The sequence below is a fragment of the Chelonoidis abingdonii genome, chromosome 1, assembly GCF_003597395.2.
Source record: "Chelonoidis abingdonii isolate Lonesome George chromosome 1, CheloAbing_2.0, whole genome shotgun sequence".
In the NCBI taxonomy this organism is placed as follows: domain Eukaryota; kingdom Metazoa; phylum Chordata; order Testudines; family Testudinidae; genus Chelonoidis; species Chelonoidis abingdonii.
In genome coordinates this window covers 107,752,352-107,775,162 of record NC_133769.1, presented here as the reverse complement: position 1 = coordinate 107,775,162, position 22,811 = coordinate 107,752,352, and the positions used below count along the sequence as shown (strand labels likewise).

The window sequence follows — 22,811 nt, the reverse complement described above, 5'->3', positions numbered from 1 at the left end:
TAATACAAGGTCACAGAAAGAGATTAACATTTAATTGCCTATGTTTGTGTGCACTTTTTACCACAGCCCAAAATAACCTGGATGAAAAACAGAGTGACTATAATAAATGACCCAAGATATAGAATGTTTGGTAACCAAGGTGTCTGTACCTTGGAGATCCGCAAACCCAACCCTTATGACGGAGGCACTTACACCTGCAAAGCAGTCAATGAACTTGGAGAGGCAGAAGTTGAATGCAAACTGGAAGTGAAAGGTAAGGTTTCTAAGATCAGAGCAAATCCACTCTTTGTTTAGATACAGCATATATTAAAGTCAAGAGTGCAGTAAGCAAATGCCGGGGGGTACATCTAACCACCATTTTTATTCAAATATCCATTGACGTCAAGGGTTCTTTCATGAGTGGACATAACCCTTAGGGACCAGAAGGTGTACTGTTATGTGACAAACTCCAGCTCAACTCTCAGATGTACAGCGCATGCCACAAGCATTAGGCATGGAACAGTTTTGGATGGAACGAGTATCTGTAAAGGATGCCCAAAGGAGTTAAACAAAACACGGCAATAAAGTTTGTCAGCCTTAAACAAAAGAAAACAAAAGGAAGTGGAAGAGGGGGTTGGAGTAGAACTAGGGGGTCGGATCAGAGCTGTTGGAGGTGGGGGGAGGAGCTTGGAGTGGAGCTTAGAGGGTGTGGATCATAGATGGGAGGATGGAGGTTACAGGGGGTTGGAGCAGAGCTGGAAGAGGGACTGTACAGGCCTGAAATGGGGCTGCGGGGGTGGAACAGGAAAATAGAAGGCAGGAGGGGAACTAAAAGAGTCTGCAGGGGTGACTGCGCTGGGGTTGGGAGAGCTGGGGGCTGGACTGAAGGACTCTGGAGGATGGTTGAGGAAGAGCTGGGCGGGGGCTGGATCAGAAATGGAGCAGGGTGAGGGGGGCTGTGGCAGGTACTGGGGACATGTAGGGGGCCTCAAGGGAGCTGGAGGGAATCTTGTCAGGAGCTGGGGGGTGGAATGGCTCAATTGGGGCTGTGCGGGAGCTAGTGGTCTGAAGGGACAGGTGGGCTGGAAAGGAGGTAGAGGATGGGGGCTGGATTGGGCCTGTGGGCCCCACAGTGTGGGGGACCCAGAGAAGGGCAGATTTCAAAATTAGAAAAGGGCCCCCTAACCTATTCTTGCCCCAAGGTACTTTGAGGCTTTGATACACCACTGATCTAGATAGTTTTTCCACTGTCCAGTGCAGGGTTATTCCCTACAGCAGGCCTGCAAAACTCGTAAAGCGGCGAGGGCCACATTACTCCAAAGAAAACAGCGGAGGGCCAAAACCCCCTGGCCCCGTGGACACACCCCCCCTCCCAGCACCTCCCGGCCCTGCGAAAACACCCCGTTCCAGCACTGCCCAGCCCTGCAGAAACAAACCATCCTTCCCCAGCGCTGCCCCACCAAAACAGCTGTGGGCCAAAAAGGAAGGTTGGGGGTGGGGAGGTGATACTTGATTTTCAATCAACCAGGGGCTCCCAGCTGAAGAGGTGGCTGGGAGCCCTCAGGGGCAAATTAAAGGGCCCAGAGCTCCAGTGGCTGGGGGAACCCAGAGCTTTCCAGGGCTGGGGCAGGGATTTAAAGGGCCCAGAGCTCCTGCTGCTGAAGGGAGCCCGAGCCCTTTAAATCCCAGCCCCAGCCCATCTGCTGGAGCCGTGGCCAGGATTCAAAGGGCTCTGGGCTGCCCGCAGCGGCGGGGAGCCCTGAGCCCTTTAAATCTCAGCCGCTGCTGGGAATCTCTGCGGGCAGCCCAGAGCCTTTGACTCCCATCCACGGCTTAAAGGGCTCTGGGCTCCCCGCCGCTGCGGGCAGCCCAGAGCCTTTGACTCCCGGCTGCAGCTGGGATTTAAAGGGCTCTGGGCTGCCGCAGCCGCGGGAAGCCCTGAGCCCTTTAAATCTCAGCCACGGCTGGGATTCAAAGGGCTCTGAGCTGCCCGCAGAGCTCCATGTGCGGGCCGTACGTTGTGCAGGCTTGCCCTCAGTATATTTTCCTCCTGTTTTGCCCAATGTACTTTTAAATGCCTCAAGTAATAGCACTTCCACTAGTTCCCTAAGGAGAATCTTTCACTGGCTTATAGATCTCATTATTGTATTTGTTTTTAGGAAAAATACCTATAGAGAATCATATTGATTTTGCAAACTGATATAAAGGGGAAGAAGTTGGACAGATTTATGCAACCTTGAGAATATCCCTTTAAATCCATTAAATGAATATATTTTCTCAATTCCAGATGTTTTAGTATTGACTGCAGGTATTGTGAATGGTCCTAAGGCCCAATCCAACACCTGAAGTCAATGGCATTCAGATAAGACATGCAGTAAATGGCCTAAAAAGCATATTTTCATAGGACTACCAGTTCATAAGACTTACTCTGTAGCTATTATTTTGTATGTACTGAAAGCCAATATATTTAACTTTTCTATATTGGTTGCTTTCTGTTTGTTTTGGATTATGATTAACATTGTCTCTAATTTCTGATATATCTTATCATATAGCTCAAATATGATAGCAAGGAAGTAATGACATAACGGGTCTGTTCAGAAAGTGGTGAGTTCACCTAATGAGAGTGGTAGTAAAGCCACATTTCTTGACTGTCCTGATACCTTTTTACTACATTCTTGCAAGTGAAAGTGATGTCCTCATTATAGATTTATACAGTCTGTTTCTTAATACCAAGCAAGGCTCCCTGTTTCACAGCACAGGAGAAGACCATATGGCCTAACAAAGACAGCCATTAATCACTAAAATCTAGAGGCCAAGTCAGACTAATCTTTCATTATAAATCATAAGCCCCCAAGCTCTAAATACCTTACCAGTAGTTGCCTTCAACTTTTGAATCTTTAATGTTCTGTTCACAATAAAATGGTCAAAATAACACAATTCTATGATCACAGTAAGATCTGTCTGTCTCTCTATGTGTTCAATGACTTAACAGGGCACTTTTCCCTACAGAATAGCTTTTAATTAAAAGAAAATAGATCATATCAAACATGCTCAAACAGAAGAAATGTTGTTGATTAATATTTGTCAAATTTAGGAGTCTTAAGCATCCATAGACGTTACTGTTGCCAAAGACTGTGTAGCATTCTTAAGTAAACCCAACAACAGTGTTCATAACAACTGTACAAGCGAAAAGATCCAGTATGGTGCTTTTGTTGAGTGTGAAACCCTATACTCTGGACGTCTTTGCTACTAGACATCAGGATGAATTTGCAAGACCCACCTCTTTATTCAGGCTTTCCCTGGTATCTAAGCCACAGAATACTTTGCATCATTGACCTGGAAATCATTGACCAAGAATTGAACCTGCCCTGAACAGAGGTTTATTAAGGAATGAATGAGAGATTTTGCCATTCTGATCAATATTGATGTGAATCATGTTTCTTTACATTTGGCATTTACAAATTGATGTTTGAAGTGTAAAAATGCTTAGATCATTTTTTAATGTGTTTGTTGTGCTCAGTAATGTAGTTAGGTAGAACTTTAATGTCTATGATGCAAAAAGTCATTAACAGCTACATTTGAGATGACCCCTTTGAGCCTTTTCCTGATGGGCGTTTGATCTGACACCTCCCACTTCTTACTACTTTTTTTAAAAAATAATTTATAAGACTCTAGTCTGGTGCTCTGGATGGTGCACAAAAAACTGCAAACAATCCAAAATACTACTACTGACAGCCATGCCTACCCTCATCCATGGCTGACTACTTCAACAGCTTGTTACATGAACGAAAAACAATTCTTCACAACTCAGCTCCTAACATTGCCCATGCCCCACCCCTCAGTTAGATCTCTTCATCCCCTGATCATCCATCCCAAGGGGAATCCTTGGTAAACAAGTAGTCTTGCAGCATGTCCTGAAGGTCACACTATCAAGTTTTCAGCAGACCCGACTCAGGAAGCAAGTTCGAAAGCCAAAGAATCACTCAGCAAGAATGTCAAACTAGCAGCCCTGTCCTATTCATACTGTCAGGGGACAGCAAGGTTAGGTGCCTCAAATAACCTCAGTTACTGTGGTATCACATCCTAGATTAGCAAACAACCATGCATGTGCTGTGATGGGAAGAAGGGTGTGAAACTCACTCCCCTTAGCGGTGCCTCAGTCCATTCTTCCCCACTCTTAAACAGAACCTTTCACTATCCCGTCCCCCACCTTCACCCTCAAGAGCTCTGAAGCATGATCATTGTTGGATCCTTATTTGTAGCTTCCATGCCTCCTTTTTCCCCTAAATAACTAAACATTTACATTAAAAAAGTAAAGTGAAGTAAAGTAAAGTGAAGTAAAGTGAATGATCGTGGCAGACCCCAGAGACTATGCAAAAGCTGAAAGTCTTCATATTCAAAGCATGTAATTGTATCCACTTTCCTAGAAATAGCTGTGTGTTTTGTCAGCGTCCTGGACTGTGCATTCTTACTGTCTTTGACCAATTCTTTGTTTAACTCACGTCACACCTTTCTTGTTGATTGACTGGTTTTTAAATCTCAACTCACGTTAACCATTGGGCAGTCCAGCACACACACACCCCCAACTCATGAGGCATGCAAATCCATTTTCCCTTCCTGATCCCCAACAATTAGGGACGACGAATCATCTCTCTTGTTTATATTCCTTCCTTTAAACTAGCATATTTAGCCATTAATTTTGCCATCTTTCAAAAGAAGTTTCAGACTAGCATGTTGTTCGACTCAAATACAGTACATCTGTTCAGAGGTTTCAGTCTTGCTGCTATTAAAGTCAGGGAAAGTTTAACCATGGCATTCAACTGGAGTAGGATCAAGCCCATAATCAGCAATTGTACTGAACATAAGAATGGCCATACTGGGTCAGACCAATGGCCCATCTAGCCCAGTATCTTCTCTTCCAACAGTGGCCAGAGCCAGATACGTCAGAGGGAATGAACAGGACAGTGCAATTTTTTCAGTGATCCATCCCTTGTTGTCCAGTCCCAGCTTTTGGCATCTATGCATTAATAAATAGTTCGGGTTTGCTATGTGAAAAAGAGACAAATGCAGTGAGTATCGCACATAGCCAGATTGTAAAAACATACCTTTACTGGTGTTCCCCCATCCATCTACTTATATGCTGGTTGTACACTCTGCCCGTCTGCTGCCTCAGCAGGAGCGATCAGATGCTTGAGCAGCACAACAACACAAAGAAAAGTGATCTCTGGAGGAAAGGCATTCTGAGTCAATGGAAACAAATCATTGTGTATATATTTTTTTTCAAATGTAGCTACTGTTTTACTCCAGGAAGTAAAAAAGTAGGGCCTGAGTCTACAGTCATTTTTCAGGCAAAACATTATTGATTTCAAAGTGAATTTTTCCTGGGTAAGGACTGCAGGGTCAAAGCTAGAATGTAAGGGATATTACATAACTGGTGAGTTTAACAGCTACAGTAATGTAACTACTATTTTTTGGATAGCGATCATGTTAGACAGATATACACTACACAAAAATATATGTTGCACTAACTCTCATTTTTCTAAATAGTCCAGAATTTCTTTCCACTGTTTCTGAGCTGTTAGTAATCTCTGTTTTAACATGTAGACATATTCCTAGGAATGTCACAAAAATGTCATGAATACAGTATACTACTCATATTTTATATGGTATCTAAATAAATGAAAAGTTATGGTAATAGAATGGTATACCAATAGTGCATTACAATTGTCCTCTTTTATCACTTTGCATATAGCATCTTAGGCTTCAGATCTAGACTATCAGGAGTTACAAATTTTACCTCATTTCTTTAAACATTTTATTGATAATAATAGACAAATAGAATAACAAGTATTTCATTTTACCGTCAGTGAAATGTTTTCTGTTCATAGATGTTATTTATTTCTGATAAACCACAGCATGTGCTTAATCTTTTTCAGGTCTATTAGATGTACTTAAAATGGCAAACAGTTGGGCTATTTACTACAACAGCATGACAAGTTTATTTGTCTACACGAGTGCTGAAAAAGTTCATGCTGCAATTTGTAAAAGATCTTTGTTAAGAAAAAAAATTCTATCTGAACTACGTCTTGGAAGATGACAAGCTATATAAACACATAATTCCATTAAAACTATAATTATATTTTTCACACACTCTCTCCCCAAAGAAAATTTTTAAAATATTTTTTACGGTTCCTTGGGCTAGATTCGTAATCATGGCTGGTTTGTCATAAGAATTCGTAATTTGTCTTGTTTTGTTTTCAGTACATAGAATCTGTTCCAAAACCCGTTGAAATCAATAGAAAGACTCCCTTTAACTTCAGTTGATGTTGGATCAGGCCCTAAGAGAATTCATCATGAATAGGGCCCTACCAAATTCACCGTCCATTTTGTTCAATTTCACAGTCACAGGATTTTTAAAATTGCAAATTTCATGATTTCAACTATTTACAACGGAAATTTGATGGTGTAATTTTTGGGGTCCTGACCCATTAAGGAGTTGTAAGAGGCGTTGGTAACTAGGGACACAAAGGAGGCACCAGTTAAGGGAGGCACGTGATCCCCTCATGTGACTCCTCCCCAACCTGTTCCCCTCATGACCCCCCCATGTGACTCTTCCCTGCCCCCAGCCCAGGGACCCTGTGCTCTCCCCATCTCTCCCCATCCCACGTTACCTGGCAGGGGAGAAGGTGCTCTGCTCCAGTCCCCCTGGCCTGTGTGGAGCCACTAATGCACTCTCCTAGGCAGCCTCCAGCCACACTGCCTGCCTGGGATGTTGCCTGTGGTGCAGCATGCAGCGGCTGCTCTCTCCATACATAGTCTCTCCAGCCACACATAGTCTGCGAGCTGCAGCGTGGCCAGGAGGCTGGAAGAAGAGAGGATCTGGCCTTGCCTCTTCCCTTCCAGCTCCGGCCCTGTCCCTTCATCTTCCCAGCTGCTGGCCTTGCCTCCCTTAGTGTTTTGGGGAGGGTCATGTGACCCTTCGCCCCCCACCCCTACACGTCACCTGCTGGCAACAGCCTGCCTTTAGAGGTGGGCAGCTGGAGAGTAGGGGTTACTGCCCGGGAGCCCAGCTCTGAAAGCAGAGCCACCACCAGCAACAACAGCACAGAAGTAAGGATGGCATGGTATGATATAAGGTGGGAGGGATAGCTCAGTGGTTTGAGCATTGGCCTGCTTAAATTCATGGTTGTTAGTTCAGCCCTTGAGGGGGCCACTTAGGGATCTAGGGCAGGGTGGTGGACTCAATGACCTTTCAAGGTCCCTTCCAGCTCTACGAGATAGGTATATTATTATTACTTCTGTGTTGCTGCCTGCAAAGCTGGGCCCTCAGTCAGCAGCCACCCAGGTCTGAAGGCAGCACAGAAGTAAGAGTGGCAATACTGTGACACCCCCTAAAATAACCTTGTAACCCCCCCGCAACTCTCTTCTGGGTCAGGACCCCCAATTTGACAAATGCTGGTCTCCCCTGTGAAATCTATTTAGTATAACATAAAAGCACACAAAAGACCACACTTCACAGGGGGAGACCAGATTTCACAGTCCATGACGTGTTTTTCATGGCTGTGAATCTGGTAGGGTCTTAATCATGAACCTGTTGTCATGAAATAATTGACTACTTTGGAGAGAGTGATCAGCCTTAAGAGCAGGGCCAGTTCCAGGATTTTTGCTGTCCCAAGCAGCAAAAAAAAAAAAAAAAGAAAAAAAGCCACGATCACGATCTGCAGCTCTACTGCTACTGCTTCAGTCTTCGGCAGCAATTCAGCAGCTGGTCCTTCGTTCCGAGAGGGAGTGAGGGACCCACCGCCAAATTGCTGCCGAAGACCCAGACGTGCCGCCACTCATCGTTGGCCGCCCCACGCAGCTGCTTGCTGGGCTGGTGCCTGGAGCCGGCCCTGCTTAAGAGTGAAGCCAAGGTTGCTTATTGCTTCAGTAACTCGATGATAGTAATGGATTCTGAGAAAAGTTGCAATTAGTTTTAATCATATTTAAAAAACTAAGTTGTTAAATAAATTAATTGGGAACAATTTCAAACAAGAATAAATACCAGTACGAATATTCTAATTCTGCAGTGTTATATCATGGAATAATTACCCCAGGAGAACCATTCTTCTTGACAGGGAAGAAACAGGTTTATAAAAAGCATATTCCACTGGACATTACCTTCCATTCCATTCCTCTCTTTTTACATCAAAATGTATTTGCATGTAAAATGTGTATTCCTTAGTTGCTTTTAAATTGTACTAGCTAGGGTCTCATGGCATACATTGGCTATGTCACATGAGCAAAGAAGGCCAAATTAATCAAGAATGTAGGAGCTAACATCAGAGTTATGCAAAGTTGAGGCGAGAATTTATACTTTCTCATTAGACATAAAACCATGCATATATGTGTGTGTAAAAAACAAACAAACAAAAAAGAAACCTTAAATGTATGCAACTCACTTTGTCAAGGTGACTCAATTTCTCTCAAGAGGTGATCTGTATCTCAGAGGATCAGGTTTAAGTTAGTTTGATATAACCTGGAGAATTATTGAAAGAACAGAGCTATCACCATGTTATCCATTTTAATTTAAAAATGTATTCCTTATTGTAAACTAGATTTCTATTCTGAATTGGTACTTAGAACTTCAATACAGGCTGACACTTGGCATGCAAAGTCTAAGGGGGAAATACTAACTCTGTTGAAGTCAATGGGACCTTTCCATTGATGTCAGTGGATATGTCTACATGCAATTAAACACCTGCACCTGGCCATGCAGTTGACTCGGACTTGCGGGGCTCTGGCTAAGGGGCTGTTTAATTGCAGTGTAGACTCCCGGGCTCAAGCTGCAGTTTGAGCTCTGGGACCCTTCTACCTCACAGGGTCCTACAGCCTAGACTCCAGTCCAAGGCCAAACGTCTACACTGCAATTAAACAGTCCTACAAGCCCAAGTCAGCTGGCATGGGCCAGCTGCAGTTGTTTAATTGCAGTGTAGACATACCCGCACAGTGGGGCCAGGATTTCACCCTTAGAACCAAATAAATTATCTGTGAGCATAACTCTGTTGACTTCAAATTCAGCTTCAGCTGAAGTACACCAGCAGAGAATTTACCCCTTTAAATAGAAAGGACACTTTTAACATTACCAAAATTCAAAAATATCAACATGGCCATTTTTAAATTGCAGAAATGCCCAAACATTGAAATTTCCAGTACTAGAGGCTTTCAGGTGCACAATTTAAAAACTTACTCTTGTGATGCAATTAAGCTAGAATGTACTGCAACCATTTTAGATATTTTTGAGTATTTCTTTTTGTAAATGGCTGCTACAGTTTAGTGCCCATACATAGCACTACGTACGTAAACTATTTAATTAAAACTAATGGTTCCTATAGAGTAAATGGCATGCCTTAACTAATGTAAATATGTATTTGTGTACAGGTACATAATAAGGCACTGGTGTGTAACTAGTCCATACTTGATAATTTTGCCTTTTAGAGTTTCAACATATGTATATATATATAATGCTACGTGTGTGGGTTTTTTCCTGTGTTGAAAAACACAAATATATATATATGTTTTAGCTTCGCTTGAAGCTAAGTTTGGAAACGTTTATTCTAAAAGTCAATTGACAATTTGACTGGCTTCACTCTGTATCCTAGACTAATTACAGAAGAAAGTCATATTTGTTTGTGCATATTAATATCACATATTAATTATAATTGTGAACTGGTACTGGATCCCTGCCATTTACTTTCCATGTGCTTCTATTTCTTACATATTTTACATGACTAAGGATTAAAACATCATCTTGTCATAATTATGAACATAATTTCACCCAACAAGTTCTCTACTTTGGTGTTAGCAATTAAGTGCTTATTTCTCTTTCTCTCTCTCCCTTAGTTGCACAGTAAGGATTTTTGAATGTATATTGCCATCTAAGGTAAGCTTTCATATGGTTCTTGCATATGAAGCTTATGTCTGTTATCACGTCATACAAAGCCTGCCAAGTATGGCATGATTTTCATTATGTCATTTAATGAAAATGTTTTTAAATCAATAATTTAATAATTAGAATTTATATTACACTATCCATAAACTAACAATTAACCCTTAATCTTTCCAATAATTGCTTGTTATAGAAACTCCCGTTAGTAGTACATCCACTTACTTTCTGCTAGTGAAAATGCTTTAACTGAATTTAACAGAGCATGAGTTAGGTTAATTACTTACCATAGAGAAAATACAAGTAATATAAGAGCATTTTTCATCTACAGTCAATTATTTGCATCTAAGGATAGACTTCTAAATAAATGAGACCATTTTTATATCACTTAATTTTATTTAAAAATGAATGATTCTTATGAAAATTTGCATTACACAAGTTTTAAAGAATGCTATAAAGCATGCCATTTTTTGTCTGTATTAAGCATTTACCTAAGACTAGGAAAGCACAACTCTGAAAGAGTGATAGGGTTAAATGATGTAGCTCATTTACTTGGAGCTACAATTAAATAATGTCTCCTGAGTAGGAAAATGTTGTTAATGGATATATTGGCTTGTCCTAAATTGTGTAAGTAGAATAAGATTATATCAATATTGGATCAGTCATTTTAATCTAGCTGAAATGTATAGTTTGCTTAGGTAGAGAGAATGATGTGTTCATCCAGAAAATGTACTTTTGCTTTAAAACTTTTGGTGTGCTACCGAAATGCCTTAGAAGGTAAGTGTTATTAGGGGTTGGTTGTGTTTGCACCTTGCAGAAGTGAACATCCATGCAGACTTATAAAAGGTACAGTAGTAATGCAGTTTCTTTATCATGCATACCAACCTTCCCTATTGAGGAGGGGTGATCTCTAATATTTTTAGCAAAATATTTGCCATTTTCCCACTGTCCCTCTCTGACAGTTCATGGGGTACCCAAGACTGAGACACACAGCTTTTTACCCCCTGCATCTAAAGAGAGGAAGCCTTGTCTCAGGTAGTTCAATGTTAGCTCTCTAATATCACCAGCCTGCTAGCCACTCAGGCACTCTCCTCTGGGCTAATCCAGTGCTGTCATCATCTTGTAAATTAGCATTAGGTGCACCCTTGTCCCCAAGTCCCTTTGAATCATTCTCCTGTGATATCCATCTCCTGACGCTGGCTACTCACAGAAATCCCAGGTCCTCTGCTCTTAGAGGAGCAGTGTACCCCAATTGGCTAGTTTTACCTTAAACCACTGCTCCAGTAAAATCACACAGTATGCGTGAGCACTTACAACAAAACAAGATTAGGTTTATTTAAAAAAGGAGAGTTAACTAGAAACAAGAGAGAGTAGTGGAAGCATGGTACAATACAAAACAAAATCATAAAATTCAAAGCTGGGTCTAAAAACAGACCCACACACAGTGAAAAATGTAAAATTTTCTCATGTATCTAAATATATTAAAATCTATTTTAAAGGTCTCAAACCAACCTGTGCCCTCCATCACACCGGGCTAAATTCTGGATCACTCCATTGTCTTCATGATAGCCCCAGGTTTACATTGTGCCAGTGTAACTAAAAACAGGTTTGGTCCTATCTCTTTACCTATACAGTGCCAGATCCAAAGCAATATGCCTTCCAAACTCAGGAAGCCCTGAGAGGCTGTGGATGTTGACTGTGCTGTAGGATACTTATTCAGTAGACACTGCTGCCTGTCAAAGTTCCAAAGCAAGCCCAATTCCCCAGATACAAGAAACAGAGCTTTCCAGAGGGTTGGAAGGGACAAAGCAACACACAGCACAGTGAGACCCCTCAGTTCTTATTGGGACCTACCACCTTTGTCACCTCTGTCCAGCTTGTCCTGGTCTATCCCTCCATGAATGCAAGTCAATGCCACACCATTCTATTTTGTTGAGAGCACATTCTTTCCATTTCTGGACAAAGAGTTTTGTCATGGGATCGGCCCAGCGCGTTTTCAGTCTGCCCAGCGGTCACTTGTGGTCTCTGGGGATCCAGTCACTGATGAGGGTTATCCACCTATTGTCTTGTCTGCGGACTACATGACCCGCCCATCTTCACTTTGCATCATATATCACCTGCACTACACTGGTCACCTCTGTATGCCTTCTGATCTCCTCACTCAGTATGTGATCACGGAGCTATATCTTACACATTCGCCTTTCCATTGCTCTCTGGGTGAGTGAATTTTTCTTCCTCTGCTTTTGTCGTTGACCCGCTTTCCGCTCAGTATATCATTGCTGTCAGAACAGTGGCGTTAAACAGTTCTTTCCTTTTCTTTATGGGCAGTTCATCATCCATTAGACATGTCTTTATTTTGTTAAAACTTGCCACCCCGCCTTTCATCTCCTACTGCATTCCCCTTTGAATGAGTTGTCTCTGCTCAGCTGCTGACCCAGGTAAATATATTTTCGACCTCCTTGATTTCTTTCCCATTTACAATGATGATTCCTTCTGCACAATGCTCATTACACATCCACTTCGTCTTTGACATCTTCACTTCCAACGCGATATCATGAGAAAGTCTTTGCAGTTTCTGCAATTTGTTCTCCAGTTCTGCTTGTGTCCTTTCCCAGTATTACACAGTCATCAGCGAAGAGAAGATGCGTTAACTGTTCTCCGTCAATTCTGATTCCTTCTTCCCAGTTCAATTTCTTGAACAGCGACTCCAGTACTGCTGCAAACAGCTTCAGTGAGATTGTGTCACCTTGTCTGACTCCTCTGCATATAGTAATAATACAGGGGACATTGAATAATGTTATCTCTGTCGAGCAACTGCGGTTAATTTCTTCCAGCAAGTCGACGTACCTCGGGTCAGTTCTGAGCGCATTGAATACAGCGTTGATCTCTACCGAGTTGAATGCCTTTTTGTAGTTGACAAATACAATACACAATGGTGCTTTGTATTCCTTGCATTTTTCGATGACCTGCCAAACTGAGTGGATGTGATCAATTGTCAAATACCCCAAGTGGAAACCAGCTTGTTCTCTGCTTTTGTGAATTTCAAGATCCTTCTTAATCTGATTGAGTATGATGTGGATGAAGACTTTATACACTTGAGAGAAGTGTGACTGGACAGTAGTTGCTCAGTTCTTCTGGATCGCCTTTCTTCATCAATAGTATTGTTTTCATTTTCTTCCATGCATCTGGAACACGCTTGCTATTGATGTAGATGGTGAACCGCTGTGCCAACGCTTTGAAGACAGTATTTTCTCCTACTTTGAGATATTCCGGCCAAACATTGTCCACTCCCAAACTTCTCCCTTTGTTTATGTTATAAACTGCGTATTCAGTTTCTTCCCACATAACATCAGGAATTTCTTCTGTAACCTGCTGCCTTGACGGTGTACGCTGGATGTGAAGAGTAGAGGTCATTGTAGAATTTTGTACATATTTCATTCATCTTGCTCCTTTTCAATGTCCCTTCACCATTTTCATTTTTCAGCACTGCCAGGATGATCTGTTTCAGCCTAATATCTCTTTGTAGCTTCTTCAGACTCTCATTCTTTTTGGACTCCTCTCTCAATTTCTTCTTTCTAAAGTCTTTGTAGTCTTCTTTGATCTTCACACAAATTTCTTTGCACAATGTTCTGTATTCTTCACCCATTTTTCCTTCTAATTTCATGCACGCCCTCCTTGCCATCAGATTCACAGTTTCCTCGCTGATCCTCTGCTTGCGTCCCAGCATTTTCAATGCCTTTGCCTTCTTAGTTGCTGAGATTATCTGTGAGATAAACTCTTTGTAGTCCTCATCGATGTCCTTGTTGACCTTATACTCAAGGCCCATTTCACTCACTTCCTGTGCAAATGCCTCTTCACTGAAGTGCCATTTTTGCTTCAGTTTCTGGCTTCTCTTAACTCGGTCTTGGGACCTGTGGGAACTACCATAATATAATTTTTTAATAATAAAGCTGCAGGAAGCTGGGAAACAATCACATCACTATGAATAGCAGCCCACTTGACAAATTCTTCCACAGGGGTCTCCCCAAACCTGGGCGGGCTCCTCACACCTATGGCTTTCATGGGCTCCAGTGGCTAGCACTAGATGTTTGTAGGAGACGTCATGAATGAGCCATAATTTTAGGGGAAACTGTGGCAAACTTTGAACCCTAGTAACTGATTTACATTTTCAAGGTGCTGCCCGCAACAAAAAAAGTTAAATGTATCAACTTAAAAAAAAACCTCACAATTACTGAGATGTGTCTTGACAATTCTGTTTTTCCTCAGAATCAAGGAAGAGAGGAAATGGAGGAAGCACATCCTCAGGCTTCACACCTCTCAAAGACCAGCTCTGACAGCAGTATTTGACAGTATTCATTAATTCATTGTGTGGAGTGCCTACTGCCAGTTTGGAAGGAGCATATGCAGTGTACCCATGGCTCCCCTCCAAATGTTGACCCTGCAGTCTTTCCATGTACATTAACTCCCCTCCACACAATGCAGAAGAGGAGCATCTGGCCTTAGTGATTTCCTTAACGTCACGGTATCAGAAAAAGGTTTCACTTTCCAGAGTTGCTGGCTCCCACTCCTGTGCTCACACTATAATAAGGGCCAGTACCACACTGAAGGTGCTGACACTAAAATGAAAGCTCACTGCTCTATCTTAGGAGAGGAGATTTTTTACAGTAGAAACAGGAATAATACTCATGCCAATTCTACTTCATTTATTTGAGAATTTATGGTCAGATTTTCAAAGAACTTTCTGAAAATCAGGCTACTTAATTAGGTGCCTAAATATGGGCTTCAGAACCTAAATTCAGGCATCTGTTTTTGAAAATCCTGGCCTTTTTCTGTAATTCTTTCATACACATAAATAAGCTACACATACTTCAGTCAAATTCCAAGAGGTATAGTAAATATTTTGCTAAATGTTTATTATAAACTCCAGCACCAATAATGTGAATCTGCATTTCTTGTCTTTTTTCTGCGTGTCAAGTGTTCTCTGCACTGGACTTTCTTAATCAAATTCTACCCTTAGATACACTTCATGCAACTCCATAGAAATGAACAGGGTTGTCTGAGATGAAGCTATGCATTGTTTATCGGTAGGGTTGCATTTTGTTGCAACTGATGACTGACTCTGGCCCATTACAGGTGAAATACACCCCTTTGCAAGGGGCTGGCACAAGTTCCATGCACCACTTAAAATCCCAACTTAGGGCTTAAATTCTGAGGAACCTTTGTGCTGGCCTGTTGCACAGGGGTAAATTTCACCGTGTGTCAAGAGAAAATATAGCAGAGGGACTGACTAGATCTCTGTCACTTACCTGGGTCAATATTTTTCACAGAGAGCCAGAGAAATATTTTTAAAAAATCTATTTCTCCTGGTAATTTTAACCATTCAGTTGTCTTGTTTCTTATCCATAGGTGGACTTTCGTTCTTCAGACTGTTAATGCAAGGGGTGCCTCCGCATATCATTCATTCATATATGCAAGAAATGCAAGCAGGCAACCCTGAGGGAAAGTGAGATCCCGTCCACAGTGCTTTCCCGCTACTGCACTGGAAACTGGTAGCCAGCATTACAGCATTTTAATTCTTGCAATAGCATCACAACAGTGTGCCTCCCTGCTTTTTTCCCCCTTCCTGCTGCTGAAAATAAAAGTTACGCATGGATTGCTTTGGGGTTGAAATTGAAGCCAAGACAGATTTTTGTAATGTTCAGCATTGTTTTCTGTTTGATAATGTGTTTTGTTTTTTAATGAGAAAGGAGAAGAAGCCGTGTAATACGCATGAGAAGACAATCTTCTACTTTGTACTTTGTAGGGCTAGGCATATTTTTGTCAGAGTGAAAGTAGACTGATCAACCAATGGCAATCCAGTAGGGCCTTGACATACATACCTTTTTTGATAATGGAGCTTATTCATCTAACAGTAGTTCAAAATAATACGGTTTTGCTATGAACTGACTGTTTAATACACATGCATTTAATGGTCATTTCAGTTGAAGATTTCTTCATCTAGATGATTTATATTTCTTATGACTCACCCACAAATCAAGTGTCTTTCAACTGAAATTAAAGTGTTTTATTTAATGTACAATAAACATGAAGTGTTTAAGACCTACCAAAATACTGTTTATCGATTGTCATTTTACATTATCTCACCATATTACTATTTAAGAACATAAGAACGGCCATACTGGGTCAAACCAAAGGTCCATCTAGCCCAATATCCTGTCTTCCAGGAGTGACCAATGCCAGGTGCCTCAGAGGGAAAGAACAGAACAGGTAATCATCAACTGATCCAGCCCATTGCCCATTCCCAGCTTCTGGCAAACAGAGGCTAGGGACACCATCCCTGCCCATCCTTGCTAATAGCCATTGATGGAGCTATCCTCCATGAACTTATCTAGTTCATTTTTGAACGCTGTTATAGTTTTGGTCTTCACAGCATCCTCTGGCAAGGAGTTCCATGGGTTGACTGTGCGTTGTGTGAAAAAATACTGCCTTTTGTTTGTTTTAAACCTGCTGCCTATTAATTTCATTTGGTGGCCCCTATTTCTTGTGTTATAAGGAGTAAATAACACTTCCTTATTTACTTTCTCCACAGCAATCATGATTTTATAGACCTCTATCGTATCCCCCCTTAGTTGTCTCTTTTCCAAGTGGAAAAGTCCCAATCTTATTAATCTCTCCTCATATGGAAGCCGTTCCATACCCCTAAATCATTTTTGTTGCCCTTTTTCTGAACCTTTTCCAATTCCAATATATCTTTTTTGAGACAGGACAACCACATCTGCAAACAGTATTCAAGATGTGGGTATATCATTGATTTATATAGAGGCAATATGATATTATCTATCCCTTTCTTAATGATTCCCAACATTCTGTTAGCTTTTTTGACTGCCAGTGCACATTGAGTGGCTGTTTTCAGAGAACTAGCCACAATGACTCCAAGATCTCTTTTTTGAGTGGTAACAGCTAATTTAGACCCTATCATTTTATATGTATATTGGGATTATGTTTTCCAACGTGCGTTACTTTGCATTTATCAACATTAAATTTCATTTGTCATTTTGTTGCCCAGTCACCCAATTTTGTGAGATCCTTTTGTAGCTCTTTGCAGACTGCTTGGGACTTAACTATTTTGCATAGTTTTGTATCATCTGCAAATTTTGACACCTCACTGTTTACCCCCTTTTCCAGATCATTTATGAATATGCTGAATAGGACTGGTTCCAGTACAGACCCCTGGGGGACAACAGTATTTACCTTTCTCCATTCTGAAAACTGACCATTTATTCATAGCTTTTGTTTCTTATCTTTTAACCAGTTACCAAATCATGAGAGGACCTTCCCTTTTACCCCATGACAGTTCAATTTGCCTTTGGTGAGGGACCTTGTCAAAGGCTTTCTGGAAATCTAAGTACACTATATCCACTGGATCCCCCATTTTCCACATGCTTGTTTACCCCTGAAAGAATTCTAGTTGATTGGTGAGGCATGATTTCCCTTTATAAAAAACATGCTGACTCTTTCCCAACAAATGAAGTCCACAGGACTCTTTTCTACTTTTATAGATCCAGACTAACACGGCTACCCCTCTGATACCCAACAAATTATGTTCATCTATGTGTCTGACAATTTTGTTCTTTACTATAGTTTCAACCAGTTTGTCCGGTACTGAAGTCAAGATTACTGGCCTGTAATTCCTGGGATCACCTGTGGAGCCCTTTTTTAAAATTGGCGTCACATTAGCTATCCTCCAGTCATCTGGTACAGAAGTTGATTTAAATGATAGGTTACAAACTACAGTTAGTAGTTCTGCAATTTTACATTTGACTTCCTTCAGTACTCTTGGGTGAATACCATCTGGTCATGGTGACTTATTGCTGTTTAATTTATTGATTTGTTCCAAAACCTCCTCTAATGACATCTCACTCAGGGACAGTTCCTCAGATTTGTCACCTAAAAAGAATAGCTCAGGTTTGGGAATCTCCCCCACATCCTCAGCCATGAAGACTAATGCAAAGAATTCATTTAGTTTCTCTGCAATGGCCTTATGATCCTTGAGTGCATCCTTTAGCATCTCGCTCATCCAATGGCCCCACTGGTTGTTTAGCAGGTTTCCTGCTTCAGATGTACTTAAAAAAAATGTCTGCTATTACTTTTTGAGTCTTTTGCTAGCTGTTCAAATTCTTTTTCGGTCTTCCTAATTATATTTATCAGAGGGGTAGCTGTGTTAGTCTGGATCTGTAAAAGCAGCAGAGAATCCTGTGGCACCTTATAGACTAACAGACGTTTTGGAGCATGAGCTTTCGTGGGTGAATACCCACTTCATCAGACGCACCCACGAAAGCTCATGCTCCAAAACGTCTGTTAGTCTATAAGGTGCCACAAGATTCTCTGCTAATTATATTTGTACACTTCATTTGCCAGGGTTTACGCTTCTTTCTATTTTCCTCACTAGGATTTAACTTCAACTTTTTAAAGGATGCCCTTTTGTCTCTCTCTGCTTCTTTTGTTTTCTTTTAGCATTTAATTTCCACATTGCAGATGTGCCAGTGATAACCAGGATACCATTGTGCTAGGAGTTCCACAAGTACATATGAAAACATGCTCTTTGACCCAAAGAGCTTACAGTCTAAGACAAATGGCATACAAAAGTGGGGGAAGATATACACTATTTTATATTTGCAGTGTTTTTAATTATAATAGGAATAGTGACTACTCTCCTTATCTTTTCACCAACCTGTCCCTCCCCAATTCACTGATTCCTTATACACATCACAGCAGATATGTAATTCGTAACCATACTGCTATTCAAATTCTTTCCTCATCATGCAAGATGAAAATCAAGGATAAGATTTATATAGAATTTTTTTGATTATCTAAAATAGTTACACTAATTTCCCAGTTCTAGGAACATTAACCTCCAAGAGAAGCAAGTGGTAGCATTTAATGAATGTGGTGTTTTTCTTTAGCTCTCCACTGAACTCTGTGAAACATACAAGACGTAGGGTAACAAATAATTTGGCTGGGTTCTCAGTTATGTTCTGTCCTGCCATTTATTTACTGATTGTTACTCCAACAATATGCATAGGCTAGGTTATGAAGTGCAGTCTTGTTCAAAGGTTTATCATGTGGCTGGAATAACTAATTGATGCAATAATAGAGAAAGCATACAGAAATTGCAACACAGCAGCTGTCTGATGTTGGAAGAAGCATTAACATGAAAATAACCATTAGATAAAAATTATGAAACTGTAAATGGGCTATTATAATTAAGACATTCTTTGCTGCAGGCATTTTCATTGTCACTGGCAAGTCACTGCTGAGCTAGTGTTTTGCACTGCTTTATAAGCATCTGGTTATCATTTCCTCCTTCACCTTGGCAACTTGAATATCCTCATGCCCTTTGCTCTGCTAAGCTTCCTGGTCTTGATACCCTTTTCATTTCCTTCTCCTCCTACTCCCATTTTCATGCTTTCTATTCATGACAGGAACTCCCACTACTAGTGCTCCAAGCACCAAATTTTCATTTCAGATCTCACTAAAATACCCACCTCTGCTTGAAGCCCAACAGATAAAACCATGTAAAATATCAAATTCAAATGAGGGGAAAATGGAATAAAATATGAAAGATATCGCCTTCCTCTGCATTCCCTCAATTAATCTTGTCTTTCTGTACCTTCTAGACTAAGCCCTTTGAGACAGCGGCTTTCTTGATCTTTGTCTTTAATGCTGTACCAAGCACTTTGTCTTCATTTATATAATAAATAACAATAGATTGGTTATTAGGGCCAGACCCTGAGCTGTGGCTAGAAGTGTTCAGTCCTTTTTGGTGACGGGGAGCATTTATGTGCATAGCCTCCTATGCTATGTGCATGTGTTTATGTGCACAGCTTTATGCCCACTTTATGCTTTTTCAATCATGGAGCCATGCATTTGTCAATCTACTGACCAGCATAAATTTGAGGTGCCTTAGGCCATCTGCTCCTGAATGCTGCTCTCATTTATGCCAAGTGTCAACAAAGAGCCATTCCAGCAGCTGGAAATCCCAGTTATGCTCTCTGCATTGGCAACTGGATAGAGATGGTGTTAGAGCTTCTACATCACTCAAGAATCTCCCTAGAGTACCAGGATCCTCTGGTGACTAGATCCACTTGCTTGAGGGCAGTTTTGCAGATCTGAAGAGGCACAGAGCTGCTGCTTCATGTTTCAGGAATCTGCGCTTCAGTCCCACAGACACTTACCACAATTGTTCCTTCTGATAAATGCAGATGCACCTTTTACTTTCTTTGAAGAATCCAATTAGGCCCAGCAAACTTCTGTATGTTAAATATAAAGGTCAAACAGAACCAGTTAAACAGATTATTTACAGTGTGCCACTGGCACACATGACAAATGAGACCTTGGCCTGGGGAACTTACAAGCCAAGGCTGGAGTCCAGCAATTGACAACCTGTGGATGGAATAATGCACCCAACAAGGAGCCCCACTAGGGAGACCACTTTTGTTGGATGGAAATAAGGGAAAACCACATGAAAAATAAGGGACAATGTTGTATTTTAAGGGACATTTTAGGGAAACACCATGTACCCTAGCATATCACGTATTTTTCTCTCAAGTGTACATTTCTCCTGCCCTTAAGTATACAATGCAATTATTATAAGCTTCAATTTAACATTTAAAATGGTCAAGGAACAATCCTTAAAATAAGGGATGGGTGCTCACCCCAAGCCCCATTGACTTCAGTGGGACTCCATGTGAGCGTAGCAATCTGCCCATGCATTATAAATTGTAGGGTTGGGGCCTAAATAAAGTGGAGAACATAACAATGACAGACCAAGACGTGCAAAAGAGAAGGGAGGAAATAAGAATAGAAAATAAGGGGTAAATTGGGTAACCTTGTGATTTGTATCAATGAGACACAGTCATAAATGGTTCTCCTTGAAGCCACTGGGCTCTGTGTGGGCAGAGGCGTCCACCCACATGGCACTCATTGAAGGACTGCGGCTCATATTAGCATCTAGTTTAATTTGTATGATTTATCCACACCTATGCTGCTACAAAGTTATCAATAGTTTCTTTAAAAAAATCTGTTACTCCTAACCACACTTCTGTTCAATTAAACCTATTTCTCCAACTCATACCAGTCTCTCTGCTGATTTAACATTTTCTCAAATAAGGTTAAAAATATAAGATGCCTCTCTTACATTAAGGAATCTCGCTAACAGAAATTTCACCCAGTGACCATGGAGACAGTGACTCCTACTCTCCCTGTAAAGGAACTCCACACTCCATACAGCCACTAGTCACTTGATTCCATCTACAGAAATGCGCATGGCACTCAAGACAACACAGAGAAGCATCCCAAGTATTTTAGAGTGCACCACTGAAGATTAACAGTCATAAAAGCATGACCATACTCAGAGCAGGTCTAAACATCATGGTATTAAAAAAACTGAAGGCCTCAGGTGCCTTGTCTACCAACAGTAGAGCCAAAATGATGTTAGGAACAGTACACATTTTTTATTCCTAATAACCCATGCGCAGACAATGCCGAATAGGCAGCCTTTCATTAACTGATCAGGCAATACAAACCCTGATCCTGCAAAGACTTAAGTATGTACTTAACTATACACACAATAGACCCCCATTGAAGTGAATGGGAATACTGGTGTGCATAAAGTTCAAAAGGGAAAAGTAGAATATTGGAACAGCAATAGTGAAAAAAGCTTAGATTTATTTGTACTTACCTATGCAGATATGCAATAGACTAGAGAATGAATACAGGGCCTCATATTTTGGTCTCAAAACTAATTGAAATTGACTTGAAGAGGAAATATAGGATTGAACTAGATAGGAAAGCAATTTCAAGTGGATTAAAAACTGGCTAGAGGACCACAAACAAAGGATAATGAAAGATAAACACTACCATTTTAATTTAGGAGCGGTTATCTGGTCAGATGCAGCAAGATCAGTGTTCAGCTCAGCCTAATAACCCTCTCTCCTATTCTTTCTCTGCTTTCTTTAATCAAAAACTCAACAGCTTCTAAGTGCCCTCTGCAATGGTCTGAAAGAAATCCAAAATGGCGATCCAGACATTCATAGAATGAGTTCCTCCTGTGGAAGGGATTGTTAGTTAGTAGGCCCATAAGTATACAGCTCACGGTATGAGAGCAATGATTCTAGGTTAGTTTTGAAGAAACAGAAGAGTTTCTGGCTGCTTCTGTTAGGCTGGTGACAGAGAGTTTTCTTTTTGTATATACTTCACGTGTATTTGATGTCAGGTACTGTAGGTTATTTTCATTCACTCTCTCTTATAGTCTGTTAATACTTTCAGTAATAATAATAATTAGGACTGTCAAGCGATTAAAAAAATTAATCATGCGATTAATCGCACTGTCAAACAATAATAGAATAACATTTATTTAAATATTTTTGGATGTGTTCTACATTTTCAAATATATTGATTTCAATTACAACACAGAATAAAAAGTGTACAGTGCTCACTTTATTTTTGATTACAAGTATTTGCACTGTAAAAAATCAGAAGAAATAATATTTTTTTCAGTTCACCTAATACAAGTATTGTAGTACAACCACAGAACAAAACCACTAACCCAGGAACCCAGCCTTGCAACAAAGCCCAATGCCAAGTCTGTCCACATATCTATTCCAGTGACATCATCACAGGACCTAATCACATCAGCCATACCATCAGGGGCTCACTCAGCTGCACATCTACCAATGTGATATATGCCATCATGTGCCAGCAATGCCCCCTGCCATGTACATTGGCCAAACCGGACAGTCTCTGCACAAAAGAATAAATGGACACAAATCTGACGTCAGGAATCATATTAAAAAACCAGTAGAAACAACTTCTGTGGCCATTCAGTAACAGATTTAAAGGTGGCAAT

General features: G+C 40.9%; 1 protein-coding gene across 3 annotated transcripts in view; it reads left to right on the top strand.

Moving 5' to 3' along the window:
- MYBPC1 (myosin binding protein C1) overlaps nt 1-16,013 on the top strand; it is a 118,449-nt gene extending 102,436 nt beyond the window's left edge. For 2 of the 3 annotated variants that reach the window (XM_075068917.1, XM_075068923.1), the window contains 2 exons: nt 67-253; nt 15,311-16,013. In XM_075068917.1, the coding sequence (XP_074925018.1) occupies nt 67-253; nt 15,311-15,411 (288 nt within the window). In that variant the 3' untranslated portion in view covers nt 15,412-16,013. Of the gene's footprint in view, nt 1-66; nt 254-9,861; nt 9,902-15,310 lie in introns of all 3 variants that reach the window. The other variant, XM_075068927.1, reaches the window with a different exon arrangement.
- The last annotated feature ends 6,798 nt before the right edge of the window (nt 16,014-22,811 follow it).